Consider the following 21,552-nt stretch of genomic DNA (forward strand, 5'->3'; position numbering starts at 1 on the left):
ATTATATTTCTGTACTTTTATATATTCCCCACAAAATATCCAAATAAAAGAAGCCATAAACTAAAATGAAAAAGTAATAGCAAAAAAGAAAACAAAAAGAAAATAAAAATAAAAGACCTAAATTCAACGTTGTAAGGAAGAATGATAAAAACAAGAGAGATCTAAATGAAGAAGAAAATGCTAGGAAAACTATATAAAAGTCAGTGCTTATAATGATAATTCCAATTATGGTTATTTTGGTAAGATTTTGGAAGGAATTTAACCTAAAACCAGAAAACAATAGGTTAAAAGACTGAAGAAATGAAAGTTAAAGACAATGAAAAAAAAAGAATTTTGATAAATGAATCCAAATGTTAAAGGAAAATTATATGAGTCATTATTATTACAAAAAACATGATATGGAAAAGAAAGAAGAGATAAATTTTAAATTCTAACGGGCCTATTAATTGGAATAATCCTGTTCCTCATCTAGAGAAGACTGAGTAAAGTCATATTCAGAGTCAGTTTCAGAATCAGAGTAGTAGCCTGAAGCTGAGGAAGAGTGAGAGCTAGAGCCTGAGTTACAGGAAGACTTTGAGTCATGTCTGCCTGAGCTGGAGGATTGCTGGGAACTGGAACTGTGTCCTTGTCTTCCACTACTGCTGGATCTTCCCACCAGAACTAGATCCATGTCCCTGGCTGCTAGAAGAGTGACCTGATCGTGAGCCCAACTTTCCAGAGCTAGATGACTGCTGGGAGCCAGAGCCTGAACCATGTCGCCCTGAGCTGGAAGACTGTTGGGAACTGGAACTGTGTCCTTGTCTTCCACTACTGCTGGATCTTCCACAAGAACTAGATCCGTGTCCCTGGCTGCTAGATGATCGACCTGATCCTGAGCTATGTTGACCTAACTGAGACGGACTGGAACTGGAGCCAGAGCTTGAACTATGTCGCCCTGAGCTGGAGGACTGTTGGGAACTGGAACTGTGCCCTTGTCTTCCACTACTGCTGGATCTTGCACCAGAACTAGATCTGTGTCCCTGGCTGCTAAAAGAGTGACCTGATCGTGAGCCCGACTTTCCAGAGCTAGATGACTGCTGGGAGCCAGAGCCAGAGCCTGAGGAAGAGCCAGAAGTAGAGCTAGAGCCATGTCTTCCAGAGCTGGAAGAGTGGCCAGGGCCAGAGCCTCTGTGCTTAGAGCCTGAAGATTGACCTGAACTGTATTCTGAGCCAGATTCTGAGCCAGAGCCAGAGCCAGAGGCCGAGCCATGTCTGCCTGAGCTGGAGGATTGCTGGGAACTGGAACGGTGCCCTTGTCTTCCACTACTGCTGGATCTTCCACCAGAACTAGATCCGTGTCCCTGGCTGCTAGATGATCGACCTGATCCCGAGCCATGTTGACCGGACTGAGACTGACTGGAACTTGAGCCAGAGCCTGAACCATGTCTCCCAGAGCTGGAAGAAGGGCCTGAGCCAGAGCCCCTGTGCTTAGAGCCTGAAGACTGACCTGAACTGTACTCTGAGCCAGATTCTGAGCCAGAGCTAGAGCCTGAACCTGATCCTGAGCAGGATGCAGAGCCGGAGCCCGAACCATGTCGCCCTGAGCTGGAAGACTGTTGGGAACTGGAACTGTGTCCTTGTCTTCCACTACGGCTGGATCTTCCACCAGAACTAGATCCGTGTCCCTGGCTGCTAGATGATCGACCTGATCCTGAGCTATGTTGACCTGACTGAGACTGACTGGAACTGGAGCCAGAGCTTGAACTATGTCGCCCTGAGCTGGAGGACTGTTGGGAACTGGAACTGTGCCCTTGTCTTCCACTACTGCTGGATCTTCCACCAGAACTAGATCTGTGTCCCTGGCTGCTAAAAGAGTGACCTGATCGTGAGCCAGACTTTCCAGAGCTAGATGACTGCTGGGAGCCAGAGCCAGAGCCTGAGGAAGAGGCAGAGCTAGAGCTAGAGCCATGTCTTCCAGAGCTGGAAGAGTGGCCAGAGCCAGAGCCTCTGTGCTTAGAGCCTGAAGATTGACCTGAACTGTATTCTGAGCCAGATTCTGAGCCAGAGCCAGAGCCAGAGGCCGAGCCATGTCTGCCTGAGCTGGAGGATTGCTGGGAACTGGAACTGTGCCCTTGTCTTCCACTACTGCTGGATCTTCCACCAGAACTAGATCCGTGTCCCTGGCTGCTAGATGACCGACCTGATCCTGAGCCATGTTGACCCAACTGAGATGAGTGACTGGAAGTAGAGCCAGAGTTTGAACCATGTTCCCCTGAGGTGGAAGACTGTTGGGAACTGGAACTTTGTCCTTGTCTTCCACTACTGCTGGATCTTCCACCAGAACTAGATCCGTGTCCCTGGCTGCTAGAAGAGTGACCTGATCGTGAGCCAGACTTTCCAGAGCTAGATGACTGCTGGGAGCCAGAGCCAGAGCCTGAGGAAGAGGCAGAGCTAGAGCTAGAGCCATGTCTTCCAGAGCTGGAAGACTGGCCAGAGCCAGAGCCTCTGTGCTTAGAGCCTGAAGATTGACCTGTACTGTATTCTGAGCCAGATTCTGAGCCAGAGCCAGAGCCAGAGGCCGAGCCATGTCTGCCTGAGCTGGAGGATTGCTGGGAACTGGAACTGTGCCCTTGTCTTCCACTACTGCTGGATCTTCCACCAGAACTAGATCTGTGTCCCTGGCTGCTAGAAGAGTGACCTGATCGTGAGCCAGACTTTCCAGAGCTAGATGACTGTTGGGAGCCAGAGCCAGAGCCTGAGGAAGAGGCAGAGCTAGAGCTAGAGCCATGTCTTCCAGAGCTGGAAGAGTGGCCAGAGCCAGAGCCTCTGTGCTTAGAGCCTGAAGATTGACCTGAACTGTATTCTGGCCGATTCACGGGAGCCAGAGCCAGGCCGAGCCATGTCTGCCTGATGGGAGGTTGTGGGAACTGGAAGGTGCCCTTGTCTTCCCTTGCTAATCTTCCACCAGAATAGATCCGTGTCCCGGCTGCTGATATCGACCTGATCCAGCCATGTTGACCTGACCGGACCCTGGAACTGGAGCCAGAGCCTGAACCATGTCTCCCAGAGCTGGAAGAAGGGCCTGGCCAGAGCCCTGTGCAGAGCCTGAAGACTGACTGAACTGTATGGGACTGAGCCAGAGCTAGAGCCTAACCTGATCCTGAGAGGATCCAAGGGAGCCAGAACCAGAACCGAACCCATGTCGCCCTGAGTGGAGGAATTTGGGAATGGAACTGTCCTTGTCTTCCACTACGGCTGGATCTTCCACCAGAATAGATCCGTGTCCCTGGCTGCTAGATGATCACCTGATCCGATGTTGACCTGACTGAGACATGGAACTGGGCCAGAGCTTGAATGTGCTCCTGAGCTGGAGGACTGTTGGGAAATGGAACTGGCCCTTGTCTTCCTACTGGGATCTTCCACAGAACTAGATCTGTGTCCCGGGTTTAAAAAGAGGACCTGTGAGCCAGACTTTCCAGGCTAGATGACTCTGGGGAGCCAGGCCAGAGCCTGAGGAAGAGCCAGAAGAGATGGCCACTTCCAGAGTGAAGAGGGCCAGAGCCAGAGCCCTGTGTAGACCCAGATTGACCTGAAATGTTTTGGCCAGATTCTGAGCCAGAGCGGCCAGAGGCCGGCCATGCTGCCTAGCTGGAGGATTGTGGGAACGGAATTGCCCCTTTTCTTCCACACTGGATCTTCCACCAGAACTGATCCGCCCTCTTAGATGATGACCTGATCCCACCATTTGACCCGCTGGACATAACTGGAGCCAGAGCCGAACCATGTCTCCCAGAGCTGGAGGACTGTTGGGAACTGGAACTGTGCCCTTGTCTTCCACTACTGCTGGATCTTCCACCAGAACTAGATCTGTGTCCCTGGCTGCTAAAAGAGTGACCTGATCGTGAACCCGACTTTCCAGAGCTAGATGACTGCTGGGAGCCAGAGCCAGAGCCTGAGGAAGAGCCAGAAGTAGAGCTAGAGCCATGTCTTCCAGAGCTGGAAGAGTGGCCAGAGCCAGAGCCTCTGTGCTTAGAGCCTGAAGATTGACCTGAACTGTATTCTGAGCCAGATTCTGAGCCAGAGCCAGAGCCAGAGGCCGAGCCATGTCTGCCTGAGCTGGAGGATTGCTGGGAACTGAAACGGTGCCCTTGTCTTCCACTACTGCTGGATCTTCCACCAGAACTAGATCTGTGTCCTTGGCTGCTAGAAGAGTGACCTGATCGTGAGCCCAACTTTCCAGAGCTAGATGACTGCTGGGAGCCAGAGCCAGAGCCTGAGGAAGAGGCAGAGCTAGAGCTAGAGCCATGTCTTCCAGAACTGGAAGAGTAGCCAGAGCTAGAGCCCCTGTGCTTAGAGCCTGAAGACTGACCTGAACTGTACTCTGAACCAAATTCTGAGCCAGATTCTGAGCCAGAGCTACAGCCTGAACCTGATCCTGAGCAGGATCCAGAGTCAGAGCTGGAGCCTCTGTCATATTGAACCGAGCTGTAGGACTGTTTCAAACTCTCCCCTTGTCTACCACTACTCCTGGACCTGCCTCCAGAACTAGTTCCATGTTCCTGGGTTGTCGATGACAGTCCTGATCTTGTACTGTGTCTTCCAGACCTATGTGATTGCCTGGATGCAGATGCAGAAGATGAGTCTCTACTGGAGTATGAACCAGAGTCATTGTCAGAGAAAGAAGTTGAGTTCGAGTTTGTTGAATCTGAAGATTGTTTAGATTTAGACCTTTGACCTTTTTCTTCATAATGTCCTGATCTTTCTCCTCGGCTGGACTTGTGTTTTCCATCAGGAGAATATTCAACTGATTCTCCCCTATATCTGTTTGACCTGGTTTTATAACCTGATCTAGATTTTTGTTTTCTGTGTCCTGCTTTTTGCCCTGATCTATATTCTGTGCGAGATTCTGTGTCTGAATCAGAGGTAGAACTGTCTTCTTCTGAATTTTCAGACTTAAACCTTTTTTCACTTCCTTGTTCTTCAAAAGTGACTGAATGGCTCTTTTTTACATATTCATTTCCTATTTTCTTTAGTCCATCATTTTGCCTCTTTTTGTATCTGTATCTTATTCCACTACATGTATTTACACTTTCAGAGTCTGCTTTGTATTCTTCTCCTCCATGCAGTCTGGAGGGGCTTGTCCTTGAGTTCTGTCTTCTTCTCCATTTGCATGAGCTGGATGCATATTCAGCTGCATTACTGCCTCTTGAGTTGTTTAAATTTGACCTATGATATTTCTCTGAGCACAGTAAAGGTTCGTCCACTTCCTTCCTTACCCTGCTCAGCCTATGTCTGACTTTCTGTGTTTCCTTTGATTGCTGTTTTCTAGATTCCTCATGTTCCTCTTCGGATTCTGATTCCCAGTTGTTTTCTTCTTCCTCTTCTTCTTTTTCAGTCTCTTTGTCACAATGATTTTGACCTTCATAATATGTCTTCTTGAAAGTTTTGTTGAAGGCCGTTGTCAATTTGAATATCAGCAATAGGAACTCAGTAAAGTCTACTCTCCTGTTATCATCTTCATCTATATTAAACATGAATTCATCCACGATATCTGGATCGCTTGGATTCTGTACATAATCAAAGTACAAAAACCTCCCATTAGTGCAAAATATCTTTACTAGTTGAATGAATATTATCTAATGGTGCATATTTGTGCACCTATATGAACTCTAACCCCTAACCCGGTTTTTCCTCTTTCCCTTCCACTTCACAATTGTTTCAGGGTATAATTAACATGAATCAGATAGGAATATTGTGTTGGGTAAGAGGTTGGCTTTCTCCCTACCTTTGGTTCTCTGGTCTTCTGAAAAATTCCCATCTGGAGCTAATTAGATGTTTTCTTCTACAAAGTGATTTGCAGATCATTTGATCTCTCTTTTGTATTTGTTAGTCACAATATCTAAAATTGGATCATTACAATTTTTCTGGCTTTCTCTAGAAAATGTCTCTTTTCCTTTGGGCAATTGAATGGGCTACCATTCCATTAATGTGAATTAATTTGGATTTTGTTTTTCTCAGCTGAGGAATAGTTACAGTAAATTCAAGGCATGGAAAATTTTGGAATAACGATAGAATTACTTAAAGAAGGCAGATAAAAATTAGATGAAGTCTATCAGAGAAAAACTTTGCAGACATTCCTGTTTCATCAAGAATAAAATCTATTTCCTTGCATGTTCATAGATTTAGATAATTCACATCAATTCCATTCAACTCTATTTGATTCAAATTCACCCAACAAGCTTTTTAACTGGATGTCTATCACATATAATTCAAGTTGTGGGTAGAGTTTTTTGTGCTTAAGACCCAAGAATTTTATATTCATATTCCTGTCTTTGACATTCACTAGCTTTGTGATTGTAAGTCATATAATTATCTTTAGCTTCTCCTTATCTAAAAGATAATATCTGTGGAACTCCCCTTATAGTTTTTTTTTCTTTTTGCCTGGAGTTAATAAACGAGGTAATAGCTGTCAGTTTCTCTGCACATTTAAGACTGCTGCTGAGCCACTGAAGGTGTGTTTTTCCTAGGTGAAAACCTCTTTCCTCTACCAATGCAGGATAAAATCTCTTTAGTACTCCATAGTTTTAGAGAATTGACTTGAGTACTTGAGGCTAACTGAATTGTGCAGGGTCACACAGCCAGTTTGTTTTGTGTTAGTGAAGTAGAATACATACCTTTTGGGGTTCAAGTCTGGCTCATCATCTACTACCTCACTAAATGACAGAAAATATTATTGTTATGCTAGATTCTAGAATGCTTTCTTTGGACTCAAAGATTGAATATTGATTTTACGTATCTTTTGCTTCCTTCTTATTGGAAACAAATGATAACTAGGATTTATATAGCTCTTTAGGAATTGTAAATCATTTTACAAATACCCTCTCATTTTGATCCTCATAACAACTCTATGAGCTAGGTGCTATTCTTTACCCCCATTTTACAGATGAAGAAACTGAGTCTGAGACATGTTAAGTGCCTTGCTCAACATCATATTACTAAGAATTATCTGAAGCAGGATTTGATCTCAATTCTCTTCCATCTACTATACCACCCAGTTTCTTCTTTTTAGGTATGGCTGAATATGACAAATATCCAATCGAAGGCCATTGTCCCAGCCCATTGCTCCAAACAGAAAACTCACTTTCAGAATACATTGCAGCTCATTTTCCAGAAATTCCTTCAGTTCACTTTGGCTCATTGTGTCACGTTCCTCATCTTGGCCACAATATTTGTAGAAAATATCTAAGATGTTGGAGATGCTTGTCAAGAGATGAGACATCTTGGTGCACAATTTAATGGACCTGGAGGGAGAAAATGTGACGCCTTACTGTTATTTCTTTACATCCTTTTAGAGGCATCAATAGTAATTATCTGGAATAACATTCTTGAATTTATTTCCCATCTCATCTGTTTCACCTGTGAAACTGTATTATGGGGAGAGATGGAGTAGGAACAATTCATTTTCATCAATCCAATGAAACACCCAGTCCTAGAAATCTTAAGCTCCAAGATCCCACAGGAAACCATGAAATACAGGACTGGAAGCAAAGCCTTCTCTTATTCTGAGAATGGCCTTAAAGCAACAGGAAAGCAAAGCTCCCTGATTTTAGTGGTACATTAGCATCTTAGAGGTATCATTTCAGTCAGAGCTGTGTTGGAAAGGACCTTAAAGATCATTTTATTTCCACCTCAGACAGTTCAAATGACATATCTAAGGGAGGAAGGTAGATGAAAAGGAAAGGAAAAGGAATAAGCATTTATAAAGTACCTATTATGGCTAGGCCCTGGGCTAAGCTCTGCAGATATCTCATTTGGTCTTTACACCAAGCCTGAGAGGTAGGTGGTATTATGATCCCCATTTTGCAGATGAGAAAGTTGAGGTAGATAGTGATTATGTGCCTTTCCCAGAGTCACACAGGTATTGAGTGTCTGACTTCAAATCTGAATTCAGATCTTCCTGACTCTAGGTCCAGTGTCAGGACTTAGCTGCCTCAGGTCACTATGATCTGAACCAAGCCTTTTTGTTTCCAGTTTAGCATTCCTATTCCAATCATTTCAATTCCCATATTTACCCCTAGAAAACTATTGCAGTTCTAGCAAGACTGAATAAGTCCTCACTTACCTAGTTCACCAAAGGAGCAAACAGGATGGAGATAGAAGCAACTTGGAGGGTATCAACTGTCTAGGATGCTAGACTTTTATACTGGGTTTAATTGTCCACTTTAGGGTGGTGACTCCCTTTCTGTGGGATGACCTGATTCATTTTCAACCAAACCCAGTGCCACCTCTCTCTCCACCTCTGTCATCAGGGACATTAGCTAAGCTAACTGCTTCCCATCTACTCATCTGTGATTACATTAGGAGCTCCCCAATTTGGGCCAGTATCAGCCCCCACCTATCAGTGTTTTAGGACATTTTACATAAGTACCTCTGAGGACATCATAAGTTTGCTGAAGGCAGGGACCATAGGACTATAGGTTTATAACATTTAGAATTGGGAAATGGGCCATGGCAATTTCAGAGTGCTACCTCCTAGTTTTTCAAATGGATAAATTACCAGAATGAATAAAAAACATTCACCAGCTCTTATCATGTGCCAAGCACTATGATTATTACACAAATAACAGCAAAACAGCACCTGCTCTAAATCAGTTTCTATTCAAAGAATAGGGGGCAAAGAAGAGAGAATAATATGCAAAGGAGTTTTGTGGCCAAAGAAAGTTGTCAGGATTTGGATATCTCAGGGATGCCAAATGGAACTAATGGAAATTTTATTGACTTGATGAAAAATGGGTGCAGGGGATAAGATTTGAAGAGATTAAGTCAAAACATACAATCAATGATAGATACAAATGAGAATCCTAGGGTAGTTGTTTTCATGGGATATAAAGCATGGTTTGGCTTGGGGTGTGAGATGCTAGATATAGTGGGCTAAGGAAGTTTTTGTTCATGTGTTAATTAGGTTGCCTTTACCTCATGGAAGGAATTCCAAAGTTATGTATCTTTTTTTTTTTTAATAGTTTTTGGACTTGTAGTGGTTCGAAAGATTTAAGGTAAGAGTGGATGACAAGAAGATGACCAATGTTGATGGAACATTTTTCTATCAAAGGCACCATAATCCTTCTAATACCCAGGTTCACAATGAGTCATATATAAGGTCATGTTTTAGCCTTCTCTTTTACCCTAGTCTCACTCCTCTTATCTCTTCTTACATATTATCTGAGCAAATTTTTGTTGAATTTAGTTAGAATAATATTAATGGATAGGACTCATTAAGCCCAGATAATGAGCTTTGTTTGGTTCCATTCAGCTACCTTAAATGGAAGGTGAGTACCTGGTGAAGAGGAGAGACTCAACAATACTTATTCTTAGAGAGTTTTGTGAGGAAATGTCTTTCTTCCTAGCCTTATTTCACCAGATTATTTATAACATAAGAATGACATCTTTTGTTGCTTCGGGTTTAGAGATTTAGGAAATGTTTATTGTTGGATACATTAAGTCTGAACAAGGTGATACAAAGAAAAAGTGAGTGAAACATAGAATTCCAAATCATGGACACAAAGAACTACAGTAGAGCCATAACCCTGGTCTACTTTAACTTTTTCCTCTTGTGACCCTTTTTGCCTGAGAAGTTTTTACATAACCTTGGGTGATATATAAGATAGGTATACAAATCAAACATTTAGTGATAATAAATCATAATTTCACAATTCCCCACATTGTTACATGACCCCAAATGGGTTTGTAGCCCATAATTTAAAAAGCTTTGCTATATTCTACAAGTGGATCATTTCAAAGATCTGGAAATGATATAGGGCCTACCCAATCAAAGGCATGGTCTTCATTCTTTTCATTAAAAGGTGGTAAGAATCAAAGGCTCAGAGGAAGATTCTTCTTCTAAAATCTGAATTCCACACTTTGTGGTATGCTAGTAATGCTGTATTTTCAAAGTCTATGCCAATGATTCATAAGATCTGGCAGTTTCTATAAATCAAAAAAGTAATTAAGTCATTGCTCTACAAACAATGATACATTTTTCACAGGAAGTCCATTCTTGCTAAGTGCAATTCTGGGTTGATTGCAAGAGGGTCTCTATTTCAGCTGCCACAACTCACAAAGATTTTCTACAAAGACATAATGGACCTTTTGCTTATATTGGTGCAGACAGACTCTCTATGTTGAAACCATAAAATCCTGAAATTTTGAAGTCAGAGTCCTTGGCAACAAGATACTCTTTCTCCTTTTTGTGTAATACACCTTCATTCTCGGGCAGTGCCCTATATCAGAACTTGTTGTAAAGGTGATAAATGTAGGATCAGAGAACATGGTAGAGATGAGAAGTGGAGGAGACTTGACAAGAGACAGGTAGCCTTATCATTTGGGTTTTAGAACTAGACCAGGGCACCTAAGCGTTTAACAGGATAATGATGATGAAATAGCTAGGTGGCTCTGGCCCTGGAGTCTGGAAAACCTGATTTCAAATGTGATCTCAGGTTCTTAGGCAAGTCACTTAACTTCTGTTTCCCTCAGTTTCCTCATCTGCAAAATGGGGGGGGGTTATAATAATAGCACATGTCTCACAGTTTTATTGTGAGGATAAAATGAAATAATATTTATAAAATATTTTGCATATATTAAAGCATTATATAAACATTACCCATTAGGAATAATGGCAATGATAAGAGTAATAGTTGACACACAATTATAATTTATAATATGTACATGTATATACCATACAAATGCACGTATATGAATAAGAGCACACCGATGTATATATAACTGAATTACATGTCTGTATTTACATATTTCAACAATATTCATAATAATAATATATGTATATAAACAATATTGTAATGCACATATGTATATATATATGTGTGTATATGCATATCTCACAATGCACATATATATATATAGATACATACACAATAATACATGTATGGAAATAGACATAGAAGATAAGTACCCACATGTATACATATATCACTCATAAGTATATATGCATACATGTATATATGATATGTACATATACATATTATGTATGTGGATTTATAATTATGTGTCATTATGACACGTGTCATACACAACAATATAAATATCTGTCATATTACTCATATTATGTTTATTATTAATTATTATGAATGAATATAATTATATATGTAAATATCTATATCTTTCAGGTTTACAGAGCACTCTACAAAATTTATCTATTTGGTCTTCAGAGCAGCCATGCTGTTGTTTGTTCTCCATTTTTAAAGAGAACCAATGATATCATGTTGTGAACCTGATGTCTTGACTTGCACATAAATTGGATTTAAGTGAGGCAGAATTATTCAAAGTTGTCAGTCTCAAACTCTTTTCCTGGGTTATTGAAGTCCAGTGGTAAGGCAAAAAAGTCAAGATGACTAGAGATGACCTGGGATGATCTTGGTATCTTTGATGTTTGACCAAGTTCTAAGTCTTCCACGTGCCTGCTTAAGCCATTTTCATAGATGTTGGAGCAAGTTGTTCTCATCCATCCATTTAACTGGAGGAAATCTTTACATGCTTGGGATAGACATCTTTGAACTCACCCTCAATATGTTGAAACAATTTACTGGGTTTGCTCTCTTTGCCTGATAAACTTTCTTGAAACCACAGGTAAGAGTTGGGTCACAGGTGGACACCAGAGATGGACTGGCAGTTCAGAAAATATGTCTCTAAGCCTTCATACAGGTGTTACTTCTCCCTGAGCACTCCATAAGCTTAGGTGGTGCAATGGATAGAATGCCAGGCCTGAAATCAGGAAGACTCATCATCAGGTCTGGTCCTAGACACTTTTTACTACCTGTGTGACCCAGGGCAGGTCATTTACACCTGTTTTCCTCAATTTCCATATCCATAAAATGAATTTGAAAAGTAAGTGGCAAACTATTTCAGTATGTTTGCCAAGAAAACCCTAGCAATAGGTTCACAAAAAACTGGACCACCCAACAACAATAAAGCATTAACATGACACTTAAAAAGTCCAACTGTTTTAGGTACCATAAGTATTGCTATGATTGGGGTTTCATAGAAAAGGAAACCGAGGGACAAAAAATAAATGACTTGGCCATTTTTACACAACTAGTAAATAACCAATGCAGGATGTGAACTCAGGTCTTTTCTGCCCCAATGCTCTTTTCACTATTCAATGATTACCTGAGGGGTACTTTTGCTTCTATGAGGGACTGATTATGACTTTGAGAAGTTCCCTTAACTTTTGGTGCTTTGGTTTTTCCTTCTACAATTACAAGGTGCTATTAGTATTAAGATGCATGAAGGCAGTTGCACAAACACCCTGTGCCATCATCAACCATTGTGTAGCACAGTCCTGGTCCACCCAGTATTTGCTAACAGGTAGGAGGACCAAGCAGGACAGAATCCAAGCCCCCAGGAGCAAAGGGAGCTTAAAGATTTAGTAATGTCCACTCAGCATTTTGGCTACCAGGTATTCTAGCTACTAATTCCAATGAGTCAATGGGTTGGGGACAAGAGTCCTATATTCAGAATGATTTTCTGATTTTCCAGAAACCACTTTGCTTCTTTTTTTCATGCTAAAGATAAAGTATGGGTGCCTAGAGCTCACAATTATTATGCTTGATGTTTTATTCATTTAAATAGATAAATTTTCTTGAGAAAGAAGTTAGAAGGTACCTTAACAAGTTAGAAGTTACTTTCAGGTTGATTTAATTGAACCATTAAAAATCCCACATTCAAGATTTTCTTATTAAGCTAAAAAATTGATTTTCTAATACAATTCAATTCCAGTCTCTACTTGTATAAAGCCTATGCTATTTCCTAAGACCTATGCTAGGTCCGAGAGAAGATAGACTATTTAATGAGGACATGCTATTTGAGTCAATGGAAATAGTCTATTGAGGGGAAAGGGGAAATACAATTATACTATAAAATAATACATGGGAAGTCATAGGATTAGAGTTGAAAGGGATCTATTTACTCCTACTAAAAGTTGAACAAGGTTTTTGTTTGTTTGTTTGTTTGTTTGTTTTTGTTATTCAGTTGAGTCATTCTTCCTATGATCCCATTTTGGATTTCTTGGCAAAAATAGTGAAGTGGGTTTGCCATATCCTTCTCCAGCTCATTTTATAGATTGAGGAAATGAAGGCAATCAGGGCTAAGTGACTTGCCCAAGGTCATAGAACTAATAAATGTCTAAGATCATGTTTGAATTTAGGAAAATGAGTCTTTCTGAATTCAGAACTCTGTCCCCTATACTATCTAACTGCCCCAAAACTCAAACAAGAGTCCCCTCTATAAGATGGCTTTTGACTTCTGCTAAAATAATTCCTATAATGGCTATTCTTCTTCCATAAGCAGCCCATTTCCCAGTTTTTGGAAAGCTTTAATTGTTAAGAATTTCCCCCTCATGTGCTATCAAAATTTGCCTCATCAGCTTTCACTGATTGTTCTAGTTCTATGATTTGGGGAAAAGCAAATGAATTTAATCCCTTCTCCATAGGAAACGATAGCTATCTTTTCTAGGCTAAATGGCTCCATTTGTCTCAGGCTATCCCAATTTGATGAAGTTCCAAATGACTTCATTTTTTTTTTTCTAATCTTCCTCTGGACATAGATCAGTTTATCAACATCCTTTCTAAAATGTGAAGTGAAGTGAAGACCACTACACAGATCATTAACATTACAATCATGGCATAATCATTACTTTTCTAGTCTCCATAAATGTTTTTGTTAATGATATCTAAAATCATATTGGTTGCCTAAGGAACTCTTAGAAGGTTATGTGACTCTTCCATTTTTAATTTGTTAAGTTGTTTTCATATTCAAATACAAGACATTTATCCATATGATATTGCATCTTATTTGATTTGGCTCATCATTGACATTTTTTGTGTCTTCATTTTGCCTCTAGCATCTCAGCTTCTTTTGTGAGTTCTGTGTCTTCTGAACATTTGGTGAACATATCATCATTATATTTTATATATTAGACCTTATATACTACAGGTATTACCTTATATATTATATGTATTATACCTCCATATTATACTATCATTCTACCTTTATCCAAGGTATCAATAGAAGTGTTTTCCAGAATAAAGCCAAAGATTGATGACCACAGTTTCCCAGTAGAGACTTCCTCCCATGTTCACATGGAACACATGAGTCCATTTGTGACTACTCTATAATTCAATCATTCAATCAATTTTTTCCTCTTTAACTATCATCCAGCCCATATTTCTCTATTTTGCCTACTAAGATATTATGAGACATTTTTTTCAAATGTCTTGATTAAAATTTATAGATTTAATAATTATGTAAAAAGAAGAAATGAGATTAGCTTGACATAATCTATTCCTAATGAATCCAAGATGGTTCTTAGTGATTATTACTTCTTTTTCTACATGCTCACAAATCATTCCTTTAATAGTTTATTATAAAAAACTTTTACCAGGAGTAATACTCAAATCAACTGCAGTATCAATTGAAGAATCTTATATTTGCTTTCAAAAAATAAATTGAGATTTTTGCTGACTTTTTGATCTCATCTCATCTGCTTTCCTGAATATTTCTAAGTATATAAGAAAGATGCAATTCAAGAGCTACTTATGATATGAAAAAATAAACACACTAATACATATGAAATAAAAATTCCTTAGATGAAGTGACATTTAAGATATTTTTTAAAATGTCACATTTTTATAGTGATTTAAAATTTATAAAATGCTTTCTTTACCTGAAATTTTGTTGTGGGCAGTATATGTATTATAATCTTTATTTTATAGATGAAACTCCAGTAAGTTGGGTAATCTGTCCATAATTATATAACTAGCAAACTTCATAGGCAAGTTCAAAACTTAGAACATCTTACACCAAGTGAGGAAAAATTTTGTTTTTTAAAAATGTGAGCTTTTCTTTTTATTATGTTCTTGATGACACACATATATTTCAGTATGCAAAGAAGAACAGGTAACATGGATTGAATTGCTGGTTGCACCCCAGGGAACACAGGTTGGAGTTCCCCTGGAAATTTCAAGGGACTTTAGGGACTTGTATGACTAAACATGGAAGGGTTTACACTTTGAGGTGATGGAGCAGTTTCCTTATTTGCCACTGAGCTGAAAGCTGCTGACTCAATGGATCTCTCTTTTTTAAAAAGTTAAATTTTAGTGGTGATTTTTGTTCTTAAATTGTCTACATTTTCCATTTTATTTCTCACATCATCCCTTCCCAGGAAACTGTCTATTTTTTAAAAAAGAGTTCAGCAAAACTACTCAACATATTAAAAAAAAGGCTCCTAGTATCTTCCCCAACTTCTGCAAAGAAGCAAGGAAAGATATCTTTTTATATTTCTTCTTTGGGGGCATAGCTTGGTCATTATAATTTTGTTGCATATAATTTCAATCGTTTTATTGTTGCTGTCATTGTTCTTTCCATTTATATCATTGTAATTGTGATATTCATTGATTTTCTGATTTTGCTTACTTTTCTTTGCATCAGTTCATGCAAGTGTTTCTATGCTTTTTTGTATTAATCATATTTATTATTTCTTACAGCACCACTATATTTCATTATATACATATACCACATTTTAAAAAAGCTATCCTCTAACTGATAAACATCTACTTTGTTTTTCATGACTTTTGCAATCACAAAAAGCACTACTATAAATATTTTTTTCTCTATGAGGAACTTCTTTTTTATCATAAATTTTCATGGAGCATATACTCAGCAATGTGATCTCCAGGGCAAAGGATATAGACATATAATCATTCTCTTTCTGTTGCTCAAATTACTTTCCAGAGCAGATGAACTATTTTACAGCGTATCCTAATCTTTCATATTCATCTTCCCATAATTACTCCAATATTAACTATTTCTATCTTTTGTCATCTTTGTCAATTTGTTGGATTTGAAGAAAAACTTTAAAATTGTTTTGATTTTTTTTCATTTTTCTTTTTAGTAATCATTTGGAACATTTGGTATAATGGATAGAGAGCTGACCAGAAAGACGTGTTCATCTTGCCTCTGACACATACTAGTTATGTGACCCCGGGAAAGTTATTTAATCTCTTGGCGATCCATAAGCCACTCTTCAAGGCTTTAAGCAAAGATGGTCTTGATCTGTATTGGGGTGGGGGAGGCATTTCTTACTTGAATGTTTTTCTACCAATGACAGCTGATTAAAAAGGGAAATTTTGGATTTAAACTCCTGCTTTTTCTGTTTTCTCTTTCTGAGAAAAAGTCAGACACTAGAGTTTCTGAGACTGTATTCTCTTAGTGCTGGGGATTATTGTGAATTTGAGAATTTCTAAATTTAATTCCCCACAGTATGGGACCTATAAGCATTACCAGCTCTATGGCTAGGTTTATCAGAGAATGGCTATTTCAGGTTCAAGTTACTTTGAGTTTGCATTCAGATACCTTATGAATCCCCATGCATGTGATTACCTATGCCGTTCTTCAGAGAGCAGAATTAATTTAAAGCAAAAGTATTTAATGGAGCAGCATAAAAAAAAAATAGCATCACAACATTTCCCCCATAAACCTAGAGTTTTTTTTTTACTAATAAAAACACCATCAGTGGCAAAATATGCACATATAGGAAACATGTCTCAAGCCTTATAAATTATAGGATCATGGACATAGAATTGGAAGAAGCCTCAATAGGCCATTTAATGCAATGCTCACTTTTTTTTTTTTTTTTTTTTTTTGATGAGGAAGCTAAAGTCCATGTCATTTGCTTAAGGTTATTTAGATACTAAAGGTAGGAGGTGGAATGTAAGCCCAGGTCCTATGACTCTAGAATCCTTTCATCTTCTTTCCTTCCTAGGGCATCAATCCATCAGCAAGCATTTTCCAAGTGCATGTCACGTTCCAGACATTGTGCTAGTCATTCAGGGCACTACACAAAAAAGAAAATGGTTCCTGCCCTCCTGCAGGGCTAGAACCCTTCCTCAATGGTCTTTAAATATATTTTATGGATACAAATGCGATTTGTCTGTTATCTCTAGCCCTCACAATATTTTCTCATCATACATTTTCTGGTTATCTTTTGTGTCCTTTCTTTTGCTCACATTGGTATTGATAATCTACTTCTATTGATAATGTATCTCTTATCACCCTGTGGGTCATCCAATATTTTGATACTTTGGAGACTATTTTTCCATGGTGCATAGGCATGAAATATATAAATAACATTTATGTTTAGAGTGTATGTGTGTGTCAGAAGATGAGGGATCAGATCATGACCATTAAAAGTATTCTCCAAGTTCCTACTTCAACTTTCTTTCTTCATCATCTTTGATTGTGAACCTACCTCAATGACAAATGTGGTTGTTTAAAATATAGGTACAGACTAGAAGAAGTCTAGTGGGTTTCCAGTTTAACCACATATCACAATCTGGGTAGTATGCATTTGAAGCTATATTTTTTCCAAATAGTATTTCCCCTCCCCAATTACATGTCAAGGCAATTTTTTCATTCATTTTCACAGGATTTTGAATTCCAATTTTTCCCTCCCTACCTTCTCTTCCTAAAATGGTAGACAATTTGATAATTTATACATGTGATAATATGTAGAATATATTTCCATAATAATCACAATTGTAAAAGAAGGAACAAGTCAAAAGAAAAAAACAATGAAAATGAATAATGCAAGTGAAAAAAGTATGCTTTGATTTGCATTTAGAGTCCAACAGTTCTTTATCTGGATGTGGATAATATTTTCCTTCATGAGTCCTTAGTACTTGTCTTGGATCATTGCATTACTGAAAAGAACTGAATCATTCATAGTTTATTATCACATAATGTTGCTGATACTATGTACAATATTTTCCTGGTTCTGTTCATTTCATTTGTACATGTCTTTCAAGGTTTTTCTGAAATCCACCTGTTCATCATTTCTTATTGCACAGTAATATTCCATTACATTCATGTAATACAGCTTGTTCAGCTATAATTCAATTGATTACTATTCCCTCAATTTTCAATATTTTGACATCATGAAAAGGACTGCTATGAAAATTTTTACACATGTAGGTCCTTTCTCCCTTTTAAGTGATCTCTTTGGGAAACAAACCTAGTAGTGGTATTTCTGGATCAAAGGGTGTGTACAGTTTGGTTGCTCTTTGGGCATGGTTCCAAATTGCTCTCCAGAATGGTTAGAGAAGTTCACAACTCCACCAATAGTGCAATGATGTCTTGATTGTTCCACTTTCCAACATTTATCATTTTTTAAATCATCTTAGCCAATCTGATAATATGAGGTGGTTCCTCAAAGTTGTTTTAATTTGATTTTTCCTACTAAAAAGTGATTTATAGCACTGCTTCATTTGCTTATAGATAGCTTTGATGTCTTCATCTGAAAACTGCCTGTTTATGTCCTTTGACCATTTATCAACTAGGGAATGACTTATATTCTTATACATTTAGCACTCTATATTTTTGAGAAATTAGGCCTTTATCATAGATACTTTCTGTAAACATTGTTTCCCACTTTTCTGCTTTCCTTTTGATCTTGGTTGTATCAGTTTTATTTGCACCAAAGTTTTTTAATTTGTATAATCAAAATGATCTATTTTACATTTTGTAATATTCTCTATGTCTTGTTTGGTTATGAATCTGTAAGTCCTTTAACTTTTCCTTTAAGAATTTGGATACTATACTGGGTTTTATTTCCCAGGTCAATGTTTTTTTTTTCCCATTAAAATCCTTGGAATTCTCCAATGGTTCAGCTTCAGAAATGATTTTATCAATGGAAATGACATTTTGTCATTAGGTTGTTTTCAGTCATGTCTGCCTCAGATTCATGCATGGCCCCATTTAGGGTTTTCTTGGCAAATATAGTAGAGTGAGTATCCCGTAATACAGTGATTCAAGACAATTCCAATAGATTTGGGATAAAAAAATGCCTTTCATATCCTGAGAGAGAACTATAGAGACTGAAAGTGGATTGAACCATTCTATTTGCACTTTTCTTTGGTTTATTCTTCTCATGGTTTTTCCCTTTTGTTTTGAGTTTTTTTTCACAACATGACTTATATGGAAATATGTTTAAAATAATTTTAGATGTATAGCCTATGTCAGATTGCTTACTGTCTTGGGGAGAGGGAGAGTTGAGGAAGAGAGGGAGAAAAATTTGGAACTCAAAGGCTTACAAAAATGAATGTTGAAAGCTATCTTTACATATAATTGGAAAACTAAAATGTTACTGAGGGAAAAAAAAATAGAATTAGGGATCTAGGAATGAGAAGATAAACCAGAAGACAAGTGAGGGAGGCAAGGAAAGAAAGATGTGTCATCATTTTAGATAGATGAAAAGGAAAACCTCAGATGTGCGGAGGAGGGTTCAGCTTTGAAATTCAGTTCTTTTTGATTAGATTATTTCTTTATAAGTCATTTTCATTTCTTCCTTCATCTTCCTTCTTCATTCTCACCATTTCCCAATCACCAAACACCCTCTCATGTCAGACCAAGAATGAGTCCCTTTCCTCTCGTGTGTTATGATAAGCCTCCCAGATGATAGCCGCAGTCTATTCCTATACACCACTTTCACATTTCAATGATGTTTCCCTTTTCTAAATTCTTTTTTTCTGTTCCCTTCCTGACCACTTCCCCATTTTCCACTATGCATCTTCATTCCCTTCCTTTTGCAAAGATTTGAACTCCCTGGAATGTCTATCTCTATCTATAGATTTTACTCCCTTAAGGCTCCCAAAACATCCTTCAAGGAAAAGGGTAAAAGAAAAGATTAATTTAATATAATTCTCAAAAATCCTAGAATATGAAAGGGCTGTGTCTGAGAATGTGAGGAATATAGAAAAGGAAATTTTATGCTCAGTCTTAGGGACATGATGAGAAGGAATATAATGGCTCAACAACTTAACTCTGAGAGATTTTGGTTATAGCCACTGGAAAATTAAAAGAAAAACTATTTTTGTTTGCTTTAATAGGGATATGTAAATTAAGCATTTATTTTAACCTTTCCCTCATTATTTTTATTAATTAACTATATGCAACATTTCCCTTCATTCATTCATTTATTTCCCCCTTCTTTTTACTAAACCTCTGGAGTACTATTGTAGTCCTTCTTATTGAAATTCAAATGATTTAGAATAACAGGAGTCCTTGGATGTGATCTAATTCAACTTATTATTTTACAGATGGGGTAAAGAAGGGATAGCCACATTTGCATTTGGGAGAACACAGTGTTTAATTCAAAACCACAAAACTTGAGTCTGAACCTCTCTGTTCATACCTACTCATGGAAGCTGGCACCTGACATGCTGGAATACTGTCTTTGATTTTTATGACAAAAGCCAATTTGAGTTATACAGTCACACAGTCGCAAGTAAACAAACTCATAATTATGCCACTCAGTGACAAAGTTACAGGGGGATACATAGTCATACATGCTTACTAGACTGAGTTATCCTTCTCCTCTTCCCCCATTCCACTTCCCTCATCTGGCTTCTGGAGTATTCTCTAATCCCTGATCTCTAACTCTCTAGACAAAGGTTGAACCAATATTTTCCCCTTTCTACCACAAAGTAAAGTTGGATTTTTTCTTTTGTTTTAACAATGGTTTATTTAGGAAAATAAACCATAAACAATGTCAATAACACAGAGGAAAGAGTCCCCCAAAGGCCAGTATTATTGGATAATTAGAGGCATTTACACAATAATATATTTTGATAATTATTTACCCTTTTCCCTTCCAACCCTTCTGTCTTTTTACATGGGTGAATAAATGAGTGAATGAACAAGTTAATAAAAAAGTCTTTAGCATAAATTTAATACACTTCATTATATAATTAATATTTTTTTCAGGGCCAGTCAGGTGTATTATAAATAGAGCACCAGATCTGGAATCAATTCTGACTCCAACACTAACACACATTCACAACATAGATATTCTAATAGTCACACACATGAATAATATAGTTAGCAAGAGGAAGGAATTGCATTGCAATACAAAAGACTAAATTGTTTTGATTACATGAAATTGAAGAGGTTTTTGCACAAACAAAATCAATGCATATAGGATAAAAAAGAGAAGCAGATAATTGGTGAAAGATAATCTTTGTATCATATAACTCTGATAATGCATGAAGAGCATTCTTTAAAGTTTACAAAATTCTCATTTGCTATTGGATAAGGTTTCTGTATCCAATATGTGTACACAGGCCCACTAAAAGCATTGGTGATGGAACTGTGCATTAGTGCAATCATTTTTGGAAAGCAATTTGGAATTAACAAAAATAAATAGGCTGAAATGCCTATATGTTTTGAACCAGTGATTCCCATTGCTAGGAATACATTCAGAAGAGGTTATTGAAAAGTAAAATACTACATATAGACTAATCCAAGTCAGTGATCATTGATTGGAGAATATGGTACATGAATGTAATAAAATACTACTGGGCTGTCAGAAATAACAAAATAATAAATACAGAGAAGCATGGAAAGATTCTGTAAAATGAAGTAGAGACAAAACAACATACGCAATGACCATATTAATGTACATAGAAAAAAGAAATAAAGATGAACACCGCAAAACTATAAAAAAAATAA

General features: G+C 38.1%; 1 protein-coding gene across 1 annotated transcript; it reads right to left on the reverse strand.

The window, feature by feature from the left end:
• Positions 1-383: 383 nt before the first annotated feature.
• Positions 384-8,145, reverse strand: LOC116423652 (hornerin-like). The gene is made up of 4 exons (XM_031968725.1): positions 8,102-8,145; positions 7,121-7,280; positions 3,761-5,546; positions 384-2,734 (listed from the first exon to the last, which is right to left on the reverse strand). Exons 2-4 carry the CDS (start codon positions 7,256-7,258, stop codon positions 636-638), a joined length of 4,023 nt encoding a protein of 1,340 aa, XP_031824585.1. The 5' UTR covers positions 7,259-7,280; positions 8,102-8,145; the 3' UTR covers positions 384-635.
• Positions 8,146-21,552: the final 13,407 nt, after the last annotated feature.

The sequence above is a fragment of the Sarcophilus harrisii genome, chromosome 4 (genome assembly GCF_902635505.1).
Source record: "Sarcophilus harrisii chromosome 4, mSarHar1.11, whole genome shotgun sequence".
Classification (NCBI taxonomy): Eukaryota; Metazoa; Chordata; class Mammalia; order Dasyuromorphia; family Dasyuridae; genus Sarcophilus; species Sarcophilus harrisii.